Source organism: Topomyia yanbarensis, chromosome 3 (assembly GCF_030247195.1).
Source record: "Topomyia yanbarensis strain Yona2022 chromosome 3, ASM3024719v1, whole genome shotgun sequence".
Classification (NCBI taxonomy): Eukaryota; Metazoa; Arthropoda; class Insecta; order Diptera; family Culicidae; genus Topomyia; species Topomyia yanbarensis.
Genome location: NC_080672.1, coordinates 260,092,967 through 260,111,732, shown reverse-complemented (window position 1 = coordinate 260,111,732; position 18,766 = coordinate 260,092,967). Strand labels below are relative to the sequence as shown.

The following is an 18,766-nucleotide window of genomic DNA, read 5'->3' as shown; positions in this document are numbered from 1 at the left end:
TGATAACTTGAAAAAAAAAAACAACCGGATGACGATAACCCCGGTTTGAAATTGATATTGTAGTTTACGACAGAATTTAATGTGTTTCAGAGAATGCTGAATTTTGCCTAATATAGATAGTTTTGCACGGCTAAGTTACTCATAAAAATGTGATGGAATTCTTTCAATAAAATTGATACCTCAATTAGTTCTAAATTCATTACCGAAGAGTCTTTTACATCGAAGCCAGTGGTTCATTTTTTACCTTATGTTTGTACATTATTTTGTAATTAACAGTAATCATTTGCATCTAACAACTTTGTCTGAATTCTTCATGCATGGTTTGTTTTCAGTTGTATATTCTTTTAGTTAGTGCCTAGTTTGAGAATCTGGCAACTTTCGTGTTTGATGTAGGTAAATACGCTACCTCTGAAAATAAAGTTTGTCCGCGTCAATGGCTATTGTGTTATAAACATTAAAATGCTTTGTATGTGGGAGGATATTGCCAATATCATAAACAATGGGACTTGTTATAGATATGATCATTGCCAATCATTACGTAGATGCATTCTAGAGATGCTCCTTATTAGGAATAAGACCTCGGTCAATTTCGAGCGAAAACACGCCTAAGCAAATAGACCGCTTCCAAGTGTGGAAAAAATCACAAAATGCTTCCAGGAACGAAAAGATCAAGTGACAGCACAATATTTGTTTGCGTTTCGACGATTGGCTAAGCATCAACAAACAAGTAAACCGGCCGGACGACGAATGATCGGTTCTGTAGGGTAAGCTGAGGAACTGTGAGCCAACGAGGTTATCTTGAGACGGCACGCTATTTGTAAACACAACGTTTGCAAATACACAGCCACAGGTTCGAGCATTTTTTCATTGATTGATCTTGTCAACTAGTGGAAACCCCGCCGAGTGAATACAGCCAAAGTAAACCAAAATTTTTGATAGCGTTTGACTACATACTTCAACGGATTGGGCAATGGCGCATTTTTTTCTCTTCTTTAAAATATTGCTTGTTTACTGAGATGTTCTTCCGTGCCACTGAAGTCACTATTACTCGCTAGGCAATGAAAGCAATGCGGTAGCCGAAAAACAAAAACCGATTAAAGGAAGCCCGGGTATAAAAGCTGGGTAATTGCATAGCATCAGCATCAGTTCGCATCTAAATTTCGCATTAATCTAAAGTATTTTGTATAGTTTTTGTGCAGACGTCAAATTCATCACAATAATGACCAAGTTCATGATGGTAGGTTTGATATGGTTGATAATTATGATGAAACTGATAGTGAAAAGTGAAATCCAGCGGAGATTACAATTATCTGGATAACTGTCATTGGAAACAAGAAACAAAACAAAAAGGTGCTATCGCAAAACACACCTTCAAGATAATTTGCGCGGTGGAAATTGTGCTTGTACCACTAGATCTGAACTTTCACCTCAACCATAGTTAAGTGTTGGTGCGGAATGAATTGCGATACTAATTGTTGGTCCACACATCGACTATGAGCGTGATAATTTTTGGCATTGAATATACGAAGCCCATAATGTATTTATGCTGACTGGCTCGAACTCCGACCAGGACGTATCAGTAGGACCCCAACACTAGCCGTGCAATTGTCGTATGTACCGAGGATTTTCTGTGAAGTTGGAATTGAAGGTTTAACTTTTCGTAGTGGGAATACAGTGCCAAGAGCTTGCTTTCCGTCAAGTTATGTGAAAATAATGATAAAGGACTGCTTGCCCCTAGCCGTTGGTGCCTCCACTGTTATTACAACGACATCTTGTTGAATGAATCAAGTAATTGGAGAGAATGTTATTGTTCCGTTTGTCAAAAATGCATCTATCGGAGTTGTGAGCTGAGGAATCGTAACCAAAGATTTTGTGTTTATTTCCCAACGGCACCTGTAAAAGAGCGATGTCTAGACGCTCTTTTGTGAACGTCGGGCAAGGACGCCTGTGGCACCTTTCGGATGGTTAAAATTCACTTTACTACAGCGAACGCTGCTCAGTTTTTGATGTTTTTCTGTCATAGATTTTTGGGGCCAATGATTCGTTCCCTTTATTGTTCCGACGCTTCAGTGGCCTTTTTTGGGCAATTATTTGTTTCGGTTCTTGCCGTTTGCGCAACTTCGCCTACGGGGGGGTTTTCGATCCTCTCCTTGTGTACCAGTTCGTGAGCTGTATACGGTAGGGTGCTTTTGTGTATACCTCGTGGGACGGACTGCCATCGATGCACTCGTGACCGTTGCTGCAGGCTTGCTATGATCAGAAGTCCGTCGTGAGGTGTTTCATCTTGGGTCACCTACAGGAGATTTTTCAGTCCATGCTTTCCTAGAACTTCCACGTTCGACGAAGATCGGGGCACCCCTCAGCTGGTGCATTCTAGCCTTTACGAATACGTAGTTCAGCTGGTTGTGTAGACAATTTATTAGTTTCACTTAAGCCTCATCTACCGCCAACAGAAGCTCTACCGTTTTGAGGACTGTGCAGAAGTTGTCGTTCTGATTCTGCACCAGGCAGAGGACGTTCCCATCGGACCTGTCGATGCTGTCAAGAAAATTCACGATGTAAAGCGCTTATTTTGGAATCTACGACGCTTTATCGGCTTCTAATGAAGCGCCTTTCCATGGCATGATTGCAGCTGTAGCATCCTGCAGTCACTTAGCTGTATCTTTGTCTGCACAGGTGATTTCGAGATATCCTTGCACTTCCTAAACTTGGGTCTGATATTGCTGCAGCTCTGCTCCATGATGTTATTATCGCTACAGTTGAAACCTGGAAAATCTAACCAGCGACAATCGTTTTTTTTCTCTTTTTAGTGCAAATCCATGATGTCGGAAGTAGCGCGCTGTATAGCGCATCATTGTAAGAATACAGCGCACTACTTCCGACGTGATTCCATTGTTTAGAATTAAAGAAAATACGATTGTCACTGGTTGGATTTTCCAGTTTTTAACTGCAACCAGAATATTGATCAGCGCGCATCGAGTAGCATTCAGCTGTTCATGGCTGAGGGTATTCGCAGGGTACCCAACCGGAATGATGGCCATCAAGTATGACTTCGCCATTTCGTTGAAGGTTGGACGCTGCTCAGTTTTTACTGTCTCTTGGAACCTGCCTTCTTTTTTTCGGTTGGTGTTCCTTCCTGCCCCCACTATTGTTTGGCGACTCCGTGTCCGTCGAACGCTGCCTTCGTATTGGGATTTTTGCCAACGGGTTATTGGCCGTTTCGCAACAGCCATCCATAGCGTTTCTTCGCTGCTCTGCTTAAGTGACGAGTTCCTCCTGTTGCTCTTGTTTTACTCTCGGAATCCTATGAGCCGCAGGTTGCTTTTTCGGATTGGTATGTGTCCTCTTTGGTCACCGTCCGATCCTCATCTCTTGCTGGAGAGTTCAGAATGGGCGAAGTGCAGTACACAACATCCTCCAACGAACCACTATTCAGCAGCTCCCCAAGTTTGCTTTCCGCGCTTCCACCTCCATCGAAACAATCTCCTCCAAACTCATAAATAAAGTATTCGTAGTGTTTTCCGTTTTGTTCCCCCAATAGATATGGATAGAAAGGCAACCCTGTCAGAGACCCGCTTGACAGGGTAAGTGTGCTCTAGTGCCTAACAGGCTCCGTGCGTGGCTTGTATTTGTCATCACTTCGAATCCCAGTCCTAGTTTTACGTAGGGCTGGGGTTGGAAGTGTTGATGAATTTAAGATTTGGTAATAGAATCTCATTTGGTAAGAGCCCCCCCCCCCTTATTCAGATTTGTGGCTTGCTAAGTTGTCTCATAGTTTTCCTAGCGGTAGGCGAGAGGAAAGATAAATTAAAATGAAGACTGAAAATGATAACACAATGCAATCACAACGAAAAACATAGAGCTAAAAGCCAGGATTCTTCTCGTTCCAATAATAAAGAATATTGCTGATGATGCATGTACCTCATTATCTCATTAGTCTATGAAGTTTCTTAAAGTTCAGTTCCCTATAGATAGGTTCGTCTTTGAAGGGAGAACCAAAACTTTAGATACACAATGATTGTTACATATCAGTTTATACAAAGTTCCGTAATTGGATTCACGAATATGACACTAATAATACTCCGTGCACTGAGCAGTAATTATGTTTAGTAACTAACTATAATTAATCATATGTTAATTCTTGCATTACTCCTAAACATAATATGCGAGAGCAAATGTAGCCTTATCGCTACTAATTTCTTTCCACATTCCAGCTCTTCACCTTCTTGCTGCTTGCACTGGTAGCAGTAGCTACTGCTCAGCACGGCCATGGCCAGCAAGGACATGGCGGTCATGGAAGCATTGATCATGGAGGTATACTGGAAGACGTAATCAATAGTTTACGTTCTGAAAATAATCGTTTTTGTTTCTCTTTACCACTCTAGGCGGTCGTCAAGGACATGGACCAGTTCATGGACCAGCTCATGGACAAAGTCATGGACACGGACAAAGTCACGGACATGGACAAAGCCATGGACACGGACATGGTCATGGACATGCAAGACACTAGATATAAGATAAGCAACAATTAATAAATTGGGATGCGTAAACTATATTTCAACCTAGTCCATGAGCGAATCCTAGTAACAAACTATACAGTTTAAACCGTCAACGAAAGCAAATGCGATAATAAAGAGACTTTTTTGAAACGAGTTAAACCCCAATCAAAATAATAACAAGCGATTGTTTTTGCTTACAAGTATCTTTCCTTACCAGCCTACAAAATTAGTCCGTGCTTAATCAGACAGCTTTATGACTGAAGTCTAGGTCTTTGCGTTTCGATTTCGTCTCTTCAGAACCACGACACTTGACCAATGCACCAGGCTGACATTGATATACTGGGTTCCTGCTCCCATGCCGTAAGAGGCGACTGAATACAGGTGTTCTCAAGTTAAGGTCAAAGACTGAATGGGATTCAAATGACGCCAACGTGTTTGGTATCTTCTAGTTGCTGCAAACAAGTGCTGATAATGAAATGTGTTGTGCTCTGATCAATAATTGTTAGAGCATAGCATAGAATAGTATAGCACGAACACCTGCACAAATCGTAGATGGAGTTGCAGAATTGAGCATATCCATTGCCATATCAGACTTCGCCACAATCTACAATGACGTAGACCCGCTCATCTCCACACACCTAGCCACGTCCTTATAAGCTTATTTATTTTATAATAGTCCTATCATCTACTTAAGGAAAACGCTCGGAACCGAAATAGTTGTCATAGATGACAGAGATATCAAAAGACGAGAAAAATGTTAGCTGGATATTATATAAATTGATATCATACAAATCTCTGAAAAATGTTATTGCTGTGTTATTGCCTGTATTACATGCCATATCGCAATGCAGTGTGCTCAAAATTAATAGCATCTAAACCGTTAACTTCAGAAGTATAGTTTATTCGGAGAAGTTGTTGCTCTTATGATTTCGCGTCCAGAAAAGTATATTGTTCAGTGATTAATTCACCTATAAGTGATATACGAAAATTATTTTCCGAGCAAATTAAGATAGAGACTTTTTGTCTCCAACAAAGTTGTAGCAAATGTTACTACAAAAGAAATTGCTAAAAACACCATATTTCTAGCTTTAGTGGTTCAAAAGATATGGAACATTTTATATGAAAGAGCCCTTAAAATTAGATTTTTTATGACAACTTTTTTAAACATTCTCCTACCTTGTTGAAATCTTCCACAAAATTGTTTGCGATATCGAAACACATATTTTTGCCAAACAAAGTTACTTCCTATCTATTGAATTTAAAAAGATATTCAAAAAATTTCGATCTTTGTGGGGTAAGTTCCACCTTAAATAACTCGTTAAGGAGCAAACAACATCATAACATTATGAAATTGCTTTTTACTTTCATATAGTGGTTCGATTGTTAGTCGACGCGATTCTCCCCGAGTGTTATGTTCAAAACAATATGCCCCCGCAGTGGTATAAAACGAGATATTCAAGCGCACTGCGCCAAGCAGCATCATCTTTTCATGGTAAGTTGCAGAGATGATTGCAGTTCGCGAAGACTGAAACTAAAAGCTCCAATCGAACCCAAAACAACGGTTCCAAACGAGCAATGTAAACAAATATGGCGGATTTAGGAAGTGACTATTTCTTTAATTTCTTGGAATACTATCAATCAAATCCATTGAAGAAACTTTGGGTGAGCTTCTAGAACAATTGAACGCTTGGTTGTATGCTTAGGAAAAAAATCAGCTGACACTTTATCCATACAAATCCTTTTCAAATTCCTTAACGAAGAATATTAGTTAATTTTTTAGCATACGGATTCAAATTATGCAAAACGGTTGCTGGAAAAATTATCGACCTAGCTAAATGGTGCTTTTGAAATAATTGCTGTGATTTTTTGTCACACTACCACACTGTACTAGGGCTCGCGACAGAAGTGCGTAATGAAAAAAACACATCTACTTTTTCAAAAGCACGGTTCCGTTCGGTCAATCGTTTTACAACTATTTTGCACAATTGGAAATATGATAATCTAATAAAACGACAGATATTCTTATTTTATAGTTTAATAAATATTCTATATGGTAAACCGGTGGCAAAGCAGTATACAATTTTTGAAACGCATACTACCAAGCGTACGATTCTTATACGAGTTCAAAGAAAGTTTCTTCTTTTAAATTAGTAGTAAGCTCTTTACTTCATTCCTAAGAGTCAGTATAAGAACCAAAAAAATCTGGAAGTTGTGAAATATCAATGTTCGTGCGCAAATAAAGTTGAATAAAGAGAGCAAATTTTCTCTACACAACGCGTGGCAACGGCTTCAAATAGGCAGTGTTACAATAGGAATATGCGGCCAAATTAGGCTCAACAGACTATTAAGATAAAATAAAAGATTTTTGGTACATCTCATCCAGAATTACGATTGGCATGAGTGGGATTGATTTCAATATGAATATGATCAATACATTCTAGATATGACTGACACAACCGGAAGGACTGCATAATGAAATGCATCTAAATCAGTCCTAGATATTCAATGCATTCAATATATAGTTGTAGTTTATGAAGCTATTCAATTCATTAGACACATAGTTTATTCATTCTTACAAAGTTTCTGTCCTAGTTCGTACCATCTACTGTGTCCTTAATCTGTATTATTGATCCCACGGGTAGTATAGTATCGTATAAATATATGTATATAGTTTTACAGTTCGCTATGAACAGTACATAAGCTGAGCCGGGAACTGAACAACTATAAGGCAGTGTTGGTGCAGGGATTCCCAAGCTAAGACTGCCGGCGCAAGAATACAGCTTGATTGCAGTTTCCTATAAAAAGCATTATCAGGCCTGATGAACCGGTCACAGTAACAAGGAGCCTCGATCGCTGCAGTGTTCTCGGATTGGAAGCAAGTATACAAGTCGCACAAGGATCGAATCTTTCAGAAGATTGCACCAGAATGTCTAAGTTTATGGTATGGCATTAATCTGGTTAAGTTGCAATTGGCTGCTCTTACGCGAACAGTTCAAATGCTATCATAGACGAATAAGGCAAATAATCTGTGAAGTGATGGTGATGGCGGAAAGTTATTGATAATATTATTGTAACAATATTTTTAATTAATTTGATAGAGAAAGAGTGATCGCAGTTATTTTTAATTTTCTCAATATGGAACGAATGTTGGTGTAAATTTCAATCGAATACTTAAAACTGTGTAGTTCACGTGCATAAAAAAGTTTAAACATATCGAAATTTAAACTGTTATCTACGCTGTGCTTAATTGAAAAAATTCTAGATATTTTGAATGACTAATATTATAATATTATTATAATAGATGTGTGCAAATACTACAGTTGAATATTGGTCAGATTTTTGTTTCACCCCCTAGATGGCCAAAACACTTCGAGATAATCAGCAAGTTAAGTGAAAATGGAAAATTCTGGAAAAAAATGGAATAGGACGTAAGTAACAATGAGAGATTCTCGTTGAGATCTTTCTCTTCTGTTCACTACTCCGTTGTTTCAACATTAACTACTCAACTCTTTGCATAACATTCTAGTAAATACCGTCGGCTTTCGATATGTACTGGAAAATTAGTGCAAAATGTTATAGTGACGTTGTAATAATCGAAAGAGAAAGTAAACAAAAAGAGGCTCTCAATGTTCCTTACGTCCTATTCTAAATTTTCTCCAGAATTATGCAACGTTTGAAGTGATAGTGAATCTATGAAGACGCCTCAAAAATAATTGATTTTCTGTGTAAATCATAACTGAAAATCTACTAGAGCAAACGTTTTGAAATTTGGCGGAACATTTCCTTACATAATTCCCCTAGTGACTATTAGCTTTTTTCAATTTTTCGTACCACCTGGAAGCCAACAAACCTACGTTTACTAAAAAAATTGTATTTTTTGATTGTTGAAAATAATAATAATACAAAAATCGCTTTCATTGATTGAAAGTGACAATCACTTGAAATCAATGTTAGCTTCTCTTGTAATTGCGGCGAGTTGTAATTTCTGTGTGATTTTACTGATTCATCATCCAACATCATTAAACGCAATGCTGTGGCTCATTTATTACACACAATGCAGCACAAAATAGCGGATGGGCTGACTGTGCGAGTTTTAACGCTCTGCTCTTCCATGTGTAGGAATAGAACAGTGTTAATAATGAGTGCTATGATGTTCAAGAGCACCGGCTCCAATCCTGGTCTATCCGGTATGCGGTATTCAATGCGTTTATACGTAGATTTTTATCCACTCCAACAGCTTGGTTGAGTGAGTAGAATGTTGGTTAGTAATCTTTTCATGCGGGCACGGTTTCACATTGTGACGCACGAGGTCCGAAAATAAATGTGCGCCATTAAATCCGCAATCAGTCTAGTGTTACAGCATCCGAAATCCGTACTGCGTCATAATACCTAGGATTATATGACGCAGATGATATTGGGATGTTATGACACAGAGGCACTGCGTCAAAAAGTTGCACCTATAGTTACGGACATTATGACGCATAAGAACTGCGTCATAATGTCCCAGGTCATAAAGTCTCAAAAGGGACAATATCACACACCAGGCTGCGTCATAACATCCGAAAACGGGAGTGCGTCACAAGTTCCTGGACTTTGTTTTCGGATCTTATGACGAGCCCCTTGTGCGTCACAATTTTCCGGACGTTATGACGCATGGTTGCTTTCGGAGTTTTTACCGTCGTCGATTTCATGGACACTGTGACGCTCTTATAGTTTCGGGTATTATGGCGCATAACAACTGTGTCATAATGCCTCAATGCTGTATGACCTGGGACGTTATGACACAGTATCTGAGCATCAAAACATCCGAAATCATGACTGCGTCATATTATCCCGGACTTTATGACACAATACCCCTGCGTCATAACATCCAAATATCAGTCTGTGTCATAAGATCTCGGACATTATGACGCATAACTAGTGTTGGATTTTGTGACACAAGGGTGGTTTCGGATGTTTTGACGAATTCTTGCTTTCGGGTTTTATGACATACTCTTCTACGTCATAATGTTCCGAGCGTTGTGATGCTGATTGTTCTGACGCATGACACGGTGCCTTTGATTACTAGCGCTATCTGCTTTTCCAACACGGTTCTGGTCACTAATGCACATGTCATCAGATTCGTAGCAACCTAGGAGGCAGGGGAGGCTTTGCCCTACCACGCGTTTTCCGCATCACCACGCATTATTCTCCTGTATGAAATAGATACTAGAGAGATGAGAAATAAATTAAAGAATAATTAAAAAAGGCAAATTAAGAGATCTATTTATATAGTTTGTACTGTATTATTTGGTATCGGCCCAAAAGTTATCGTTCGTGCACTCAATATGCAGGTATATGGTGCCTCAAATTGATATCTAGATTCTCCAACTTCAGCTCCTTCAGTGCGTCCAGTAGCTTTTTCGGAAAGACTGCGGTTGTGGAAAGCACAACAAGAACAATTCTCGGATTCTCATCCAATCGCCCACTCTACGGCCAGTGGGCGACATCTGGCAATTTTTTCACCGTGAGTAACTAGCAGATTGTGGTCCTACGGCCATGTCGATTATGGTGACTCGGCGTCGTCCCTCGTCATATCTGGGCAGCTGTGGTGTAGGAATTGGTCCGATTGAATAGTGCGATCCCAGTACAGCTTGAAAAGGGCTTTTTCCAGATCAGGAACAAGCAGATAACAAAAGTCCATGTTGCAGCGCCAATTGCTGGTGTAAAATCTTAGCAACGTTGTTGTGACGCTCGGTATAGGTTGCGTTGGCTAGTACGCGGCAGCCTACTATAAGCCACAGGTTCGATGTCGCCTTGTCGACGTGCGGCTGCTCCAACTGGTATGAGTGGGCACCGTGCACAGCTTTCTGGTCCCACTCTGAAATCTTCTACTCCGCAGTTTATAGATTGCAGTTAAGGTTGTAGTTCGCTTGCGTTAGGTGAAGTGCGCTATAGTTGCGGTTCGCAGCACAAACTGCATGATGCCGGTTTGCATTTTCCACAAAGTATTCTTGCAGTCGTCGCACCTGCGCTACGCATAGGGCCTGGATGTCGACTATTCCTCGCCCCCCTTTATTCCGTGGCATTATGAATCTTTCAGCGTTGACTGAGGATGGTGCATTTCTGCTTGTTTAATCGCCTGCACCAATCTTCTCTCAAGATCTTCCAAGCTACATTTGATGACGCCGAAACTGTAGGGCAACACGATTGCTTTGACCTTATTTTCCGTGTTCAGGACTCAAGAGTTTATCTCGGAGCTCAAGCTTGAAGGTGGGTGAATTCTAAGAAGCTTGAGGTTTGGTGAATCCCAAGGAGCTACCGGAATCCGAAATACTCATACGATTCGCCACGAATTATGTCCTGAATCATCTCGCCGTCGATCTTGTAACCACATATCGGCATTTCTCCAAAATAAACTTCATGCTGATGTCGCCACTAATTCTTTCGACTAATTTGATGACTACACCCAGCCGTTCCGTTGAGTCAGCATATATCTTGAAATCGTCCATGCAGAAGGTATGGGTCACCCCATCCGGTGAGTTTCTTCCATACTTTATCTGATAGCCATTCCCGTTTCGATTGAGTGTCGTATTGATTGAGTGTCGTATCATCGCCAAACAAAACCAAAGCGGGCTAATCACCTTGGAATGTCCCCCTCGCGGAGCGTTCTAGAAGGAAGACACTTCTGAGCTTCAGCATTGTCCTCCACTTTTCCTTTGCCGCAGGTACCTCATGACTACAGGATCAACTTTATACATCTCCAAGACTATGATGGAGAACGAGTACGGTATGCAGTCGTATTCCTTCTTTTAATTGATAGAGGCATACTAAGGATTTGTTGGTTACACACTGCGTGTCCAATAATGACTGCATCGTTGATGGCTTGATATTTGCAGGCAATGATGGTGCTTAGGATCTTGTGCAGACTTGCTAGACAGGTAATTGGTCTGTACTTTGATGGGTTAGACGTGTTGCTGTCCTTGGAGAGAAAAGTTTTGGTACCACGGGTGAGGAAATACGGCAATAAGCGTGGTTCGCGTAACGTCCTGTTGAAACATACAGCCTTCGTGGAATGTATAACGGCCAGCTTCGTGGGATGTACAACGGTCAGCTTCTTGAAAGTACTGCGTAGCCTCGTGTCCATCATTAGCTTCGACGGAGACAGCTGACATCTCGTCAATTTATTCGTCTGCCCATTCCTCCTCGCGCCTTAGCCACGGTTATCCTTCGCGATGTAGAACGGGTGCCTCCCAAATATTAGTTCAAAAGCTAGTGACATCGCCGGTATCCAGTAGACCTTCGTTGAAATTGGGTTTCTCGTGACTGATTTGGTCACAGACTCGTTATCACTGAACATCCGATTTTATTGTTCTCACATCACAGAATCAGTGTAACGCCTTAGCTTTTTTAATAAGACACTCAATTGCTATGTGTGTCGAGTTTTCCGTCAGATGGTGAGCTCCCACCATACGAAGCTACACAGCTATATAACGACATCATTTCGCCGATCTTTTACCGTCTCTGTACGCGGTCAGCCTTCCAATAGCGGCACGTTTGTTCGGGATTCGACACTCCAATTTCCGCTACCATGATAGTACTCGCTTTTCCCGGTGATATTGAGGCCGGTCGCCTCTAGGTGTAAGTCGGTGTCCTGGGGCGCGACATTGGATCCGTGTCGCGAAACTGCGCAACCGCTTCTCCAATATTGAAGACATCAGTGGGTCTTCTGGTAATGATTCTCTTGCCATTTTTTCTTTTTAATGTTGTAACGAGCGAGACGGTGAAGTGAGAAAGTTAAGAAAAGCGTGGAACAACATAAAAAGTTAAAATATACGTTAAATTAAAACAAACAAAAAAATGCCCCTCGCAAGACAGAATTGCTACGGCTCTGCATGTCATAGCTAATTCTTAGATAAAATCCTTTTTTCTGTTTCTTGCACTACATACTAGGAAGCTTCTTGCATTTTTTGCACACACACAGCTGTCTTTTGAGCCTAATGTTGTTGAAATCGACCCAGCAGTCAATGAGAAAAATGAGTTACATTACAGGTAAACGCCAACAGGTATTTTCCGATCTAGAAAAACTGAGTCGAATGGTATATGCCACTCGCCCCTCCGCACAGTGTCGCCTAGCTGGACAAAACCTCAAAATTGTATTTCGGATTTTCATTATTTAACATTTTTCTCTGTTTGTAAACAGGTTGAATAGAGTCTTCTCAAAATATTAAGTCTTCAGGACGAAAGATTTTTTACAGAAATCCGAAGGTGAAATAGATGATGAATTCTGAACAAACTGTATTCAAACCTATATTATTCAAATGAATACATTTTATTGGTTGAGATTCCGAATAGGGTGGAACTGGTTTCATTTGAAAGGTTATTCGCTGGACTGTTTTGCCCTTTTGTTCCCCAAGGTATGAAATAAGCTGATTTTTCATGTTATGTATGAAGGAGACGCATGGTAGTGTTTGATTACCCAGGGTTCGTAATATAATTTATAAATGTTTCTCAGCATTATCAACAATTGAAAAAAATGTGTATTCTGCTAAAAATTCACTACACCAAGTTTTTTAAAGATGAATTTTCGAACCGCCCTAAGTGCGAAAAATTTTGAGATAAAAAACAAAGAATTAACATAACGTTTGAATTTAGCATCACAAAATCACCGCAATATGAAGTTTTCATCATATTCGAGCCACTTTTGTCCAATTTGGAATGGAAGGGTATTACTGGTTCCTTGAAAGGGTAGTCCCTCGATGGAGACAAAAAGTGTTTCGATTTTGCACTTTTTGGCTTAAATAATCCTATGTACACGTGTTTGCACCACGATTGTTGTTTTTATCATTAACATAAGGTTTCTTGGAATAGTTTTGTGCTAAGCAAATTTACCATTGCCAACACCATTTCACTAAAACTTGATTTTTCCACAGATTCTAACGATCTTCGCTGTTTTGGCGGTAACAATGGCTGATAATTCCGGAGGAGGATACGGTGGCTCAGGTAAAAGTGGTTACCAGAAGCAAAGCGGAGGTGGAGGTTCGTAATTTAGTTTGCTTTCCACTCCATGCGATGTACATTGACTAACACAAAATAAGTAGTTGTGAGCCTTCATTGAAAAAATACTCTAACACGCCAATAAATGGACCTACCTAGTGCAAAAAAGCATATGTGTTAGCTCTTATTAGTGAACGATCTGATACAAATACTAATTTATGATTAAGGTGGACATGGTCAGCAAGGGTTTGGCCATGATGGACACGGCCAGCAAGGATTCGGTCAAGGAGGACACGGCCAGCAAGGATTCGGCCAAGGAGGAGGACACGGCCAAGGAGGAGGTTTCGGAAAACAAGGATTTGGTCAAGGAGGACACGGTCAGCAGGGATTCGGTCAGGGGGGTGGACATGGCCACCAAGGCGGTCATGGTTTCACTCATGGCCAACAAGGACATGTAAGCCACTAACAATAATTAGTCTAAACTTAGTACAAATAAAATTATTTTTAATAGGGAGGTCAACACCATGGAGATGGTCACGGTGGATACAAGAAACATGGATATTAATGATGTGTTCAACAAAACGAATAGTTTAGTTAACCAGTTGTACGGAAAATAAAAGAAAATAACTAAACTAATCTGAGCATTTTAATGCGGGTGATAACGTAATTGATAGTTATATCCTCCTCTAGAGCTCCCTCAAAAAGGTAATTGAAAAAATCCAAAAATGAAACAGTATTGGCAAGATAGGCACTTGACTCCTCTTGCTGTCGAGAACGGGTATTGAATTTACTACTCAGCCGGTGAGGGCAACGGCGAAAGTTGTTTACACCGCGGACTGAAGGAAAATTGGGAGTGACGGACAAGGGTAGCAAACAGGCGCACAGGGTAATCCATCCTTGTTCAGGATAGTTTACAACTACAGGCAGTGAGGTTAAAATTGGTTGGGCAGTTTAAATTCATTTATTTGTTTCGTTTTTCTTGGTTATGTTACGAAAAACCGAAGTTTTAGTAGAATTGACTACCCGAACAAAGCCCATAATTTCCCCATGCTCATGGTCCAAATTCAACCCCACTACATGGTATTTTGATAGTGTTTTGAATGGGTTCAACCCATGAAAACACCATCACCATAGTCCGGAAGATTCCATTTAAAAACCATATTCTGGTGCATTGATGGGTTTTTCAGACCATTTCATAGTGTTTTGATGGTTATAAAATTTGGAGCGGACCATATTAATGGTATTTTTATGGGGTTATATGATGTTGAATGAGAATTTGCTCCGGTAGGTCTCCCTGTCATCAAGAGTCTACGGGAAGGTATAGATAAAATTCAAGTAGTGGGGAACACTTTATTTCCATACATCAAATATAACTAAATGTGCGATATGAAAATTACCATTATCCTTGACGTAGTTCCAAAGTGACACCATTTAACGAGCCGTAGCTCAGGAATCAAGAATCAGTGGCGACTGGTTCAAATGGCACGTTCCCCATGTTGATTGGAGATTATGGCCTTGCCGTGGTTTGTATTTTCATTATTTTCCTGATGGGAACGACTGGGGAAGTAATCAGGTTATGGATAAAAATAATATAAATAACGACATAGAACAAACACAATACGGAAGTATTCTTCACTCAATTGAATAAAATACACTTCTCGATGAGCGAATATATCAAAACTCCCGGCTATCAAAGACGATGTACTTATGATCACATCACGACGATTCTATCTCGTTGGGTACGAGCTAGTTTACCAACTCATGCGTAATTCCTTCAGAGTAGAGAGTTACTTCTAACCCCTGTTATCTGCAAATCAGTCCATGGCACGGAGAAATACACCGACTCGAGGACTCCTGCTTTCAGTCGACTCATACGACATAGGAGCAGGAACGCAGTGGATCAATTCATGGCTGAGATATTTCAACTCGCCGAATGCCACATGGCTTCCAGGTTGGTTTTGCCAGGAGAAAGATAATAAACTGCTACCAACCTCCTAGTTGACCACAACCACATCTGTTGTCAGTCGCCTCGACATGGAAACAGAAACCCAACGGTCAATTCTTTGCTGAAATTCTTTGAGAGATCTCAGCCTCCTGGGGCTGATATTTTGGGCAACGGCTACTAGGCTCATTCCATACCTCGACATAAGCTTGTTGGCTGCGGTTGGTGATAAGCGCATCGCTGCTGTCTGTGTGCCACTGTACGCTCTTCTCAATCTGATTGAAATCTGTTCTTTCTCCAGGATATATTGCTCTATTAGCACGCTCCTCACTTCGTCTTCCGTTGTGATCTTGTCCATATACCTGCACTCGACCACTACTTCCTGAACTAATACTCTCACATTCGCTTCTCCTCCCATCGCTTCTGCCACAAGCTCCCGAAAGACCGAGCTCGATCAATGGATCTTTCTTCAGCTCGAACAGCAACTCGCTTTTCTGGGTTCGCCTCCTTCGGCTTATGATCCTCTCTCACCCTTCTGAGGATTGCACCCAATCAGAAACACATAACAAAAAGATATCAAAACTATATCTCGCTTTGTTACTTATTATAATTTTCTGTTATTTTAACTACTAAAGAGATCAAAATTATAACACAATACATATTCTTTTTTTCCTCCTTTTCTTTCTGTTTGTTCTCCTGTTTCGCTGTCTTTCACAGATCTTCTTGGGCTTCTTCTGTTCCTCCTCCTCTCCCTTACTCTTTTCACAGGAGGAGAGTCCGGAGACCCTTCGGCGTCTCATAGGCTTCTGCTTTCGTTATATCCGTGGTCTTTAGCGTTTTTCGGCGTTTTCAGCTCTCTCTAGTAACGCCATCTGTTCGAATTCGACTGCTGCTGCTAATCACTAGATCCTTGATCTATCCGTGCACGTTGCCCTTGCTGTTCACAAACTCGTAAAGTTCTTCAATTTTTTGCCTCAATTTAGTCACTTTTGGTACCCCAGACTGCTGGTCTTCGAGGGCAATGTTTGGTTTAGGCGTACGCACATGAAACCCTAGCGTTCCTTGGCGTCAAATTGGTTTGTCGCCGCTTCTGCTTGGTATAGCCTGAAAGTGTCGTTGAAGAACACTACACGGCTAGCTCACCTTTTTTTGGGTCTCAGGGTCGTCTACCGTTCTCGGAAGGACTCAATGTACTTACCGCTTTTAAACAATCTTCTATCAAAGCGAACCAATATAAAACTCATTCAACAAAGATAAGGCTCTTATGGGAACCAAAAGAAATGGTATGCAAGTTTACAATTTATTTTGGAACATAGTTTTAAGCGGCTAATGCTAAACCTTCGGGCTCTTCGCTGATCCGATACGTGAGTGGGAGAGAATTAATTAAATATACCTGAGTCCGTTTGGCGGACCGTCGTTACGGTCGATGCTTCTTAGGTGGTGTCAGCGTCAATGCCAGTGTAGCACCGATGCATCTAGCGCAAGTGGAAGAGATGCGAATGGCCTTGTAAGTAAGCAGCGATGACATTTTCTAGTATTCTTAACTACCTTATCGACCACCATGCGACAAAACGAACAATTAGTACCGATCAACAGCCTCCCTGGCAATCAACCGTCCTTAGACGTTTAAAATCACTACTTTCAACTCATCCACGAATACAAACAGCAAAGCAGACGCGCCTTTTTTAGACACCAGCGAAACGTCGAGCGTCAACTGAAATCCAAGGCCAAGTCATTCTGGAAGTATGCTAACGAGCAGCGAAAAGAATCCGGTTTACCATCTTGCATGTCGTTTAATCGAGCGCCTTCCAACACAACAAGTCACTGCCGCCGCCACTTTAACACCTTCTCTAGGACGAACCATCAACCGAATTTATGTGTCGATAATGCTGCCATTCTTGCAGCAAATGTCAAACTGAAAGAATCTTGTTCTCCGGGTCCAGATGGTGTTCCCTCGATTTTTGTCAAAAAGTGCATCAGGGGGCTTCTTGAACCACTTCGGCGAGTCTTCGAGCTATCACTCACTACTGGAACATCCCCTTCCTACTGGAAAGCAGCGCACATGTTTCCAGTTCATAAAAAAAGAAATCAATCGAACATTGACAATTATCGGGGAATCTCGTGTTTAAATGCCGTATTCAAACTATTCGAGCTGGTTGTGTTAGATCCTATTTTCTTTCACTGCAAACACTACATTGCAGATGACCAACGCGGTTTCATGCCTAAACGATCGACAATGACCTGCTCTCGTTCACAACATATGTAATGAATGGATTCGCTGATGGATTGCAAACCGATGCTATTTACATGGATCTATCTGCGGCCTTCGACAAAATCAACCATGATATCGCAATAGCGAAGCTGGACAAATTCGACATTCATGGACAACTTCTGCGCTGGTTTCGTTCCTACCTCGATGGAAGGCAACTCCAAATCAGCATTAGGGATTGTCTATCTGCACCATTCTTCGCTACATCCAGCATACCACAAGGAAGCCATCTGGTCCACAAGGTCCAGAAATATTCCTCTTCTACTTTAATGACATCAATATCACATTACAAGGCCTTTCTTTTGCCGACGACATGAAAAATTTTCAACAAATAGGGGATAAAACCGATGCCGAGCTTCTTCAGAGGGAACTGGACAGCTTTAGTACGTGGTGTGATCTAAACAGAATGGTTTTAAACCCGAGCAAATGCTCAATCGTTACGTTCACGCGGAAACGCCATCCGAATCAGTTTAACTACCATTTCTTCGGCTCGAGCATTCCAAGACACTCTCACATCAAAGATCTCGGAGTCATCATGGATTCGGTACTAACATTCAAATCACATACTTCATACATTGTGGATCACGACAGCTTGGGTTCATCTTCCAAATAGCGAAAAACATGGACGTATATTGTCTTAAATCGCTTTACTGCGTGTTGGCCCGCTCAACGTTAGAATATTATTCTGCTGTTTGGAATCCGTAATACCAGAACGGGATTGACAGAATCGAGGCTGTCCAACGCAGGTTCATACGCTTCGCTCTTCGGCATCTCCCATGGCAAAACAGATTTCAGCTGCCGAGCTATGAAAACCGTTGCAAACCGCGATACACTCATTCAGCATTCGGAGGGACTGCTCTCGAGCCCTGTTCGTCTCGGACTTACTCTCTGCCAGAGCCCTAGCGTCTGGATCTTCAAGTCCGCGTTCGAGCTCTACGTAATAACTCTCTTCGGCGAGTTCCGTTCAGGAGAACCAACTATGGTTGCCAGAGCGCTGTTACCGGACTCCAGCGGCTTTTGACTTCAACCGGACGCGGAATGCGATAAATGCGAAAATGTTGGCAATTTTAAAATGTAATT

General features: G+C 41.2%; 2 protein-coding genes and 1 long non-coding RNA gene across 4 annotated transcripts in view; 2 read left to right on the top strand and 1 right to left on the bottom strand.

Moving 5' to 3' along the window:
* Window positions 1-18,766, bottom strand: part of LOC131691685 (uncharacterized) — a 124,889-nt gene that overhangs the window by 77,996 nt on the left and 28,127 nt on the right. The gene's annotated exons all lie outside the window — the stretch shown is intronic.
* On the top strand, window positions 1,094-4,679 carry LOC131691684 (annexin B11-like). The gene is made up of 3 exons (XM_058978264.1): window positions 1,094-1,237; window positions 4,215-4,314; window positions 4,386-4,679. The coding sequence occupies exons 1-3, from the start codon at window positions 1,220-1,222 to the stop codon at window positions 4,508-4,510; spliced, it is 243 nt and encodes an 80-aa protein (XP_058834247.1). The 5' UTR covers window positions 1,094-1,219; the 3' UTR covers window positions 4,511-4,679.
* Window positions 7,293-14,111, top strand: LOC131691681 (uncharacterized). Of its 2 annotated transcripts, none has more exons than XM_058978260.1 (4): window positions 7,293-7,440; window positions 13,412-13,481; window positions 13,703-13,929; window positions 13,987-14,111. In XM_058978260.1, exons 1-4 carry the CDS (start codon window positions 7,426-7,428, stop codon window positions 14,038-14,040), a joined length of 366 nt encoding a protein of 121 aa, XP_058834243.1. In that variant the 5' UTR covers window positions 7,293-7,425; the 3' UTR covers window positions 14,041-14,111. The 2 variants fall into 2 exon arrangements, with proteins under 2 accessions (XP_058834243.1, XP_058834242.1); XM_058978259.1 differs by having other exon boundaries at window positions 13,412-13,517.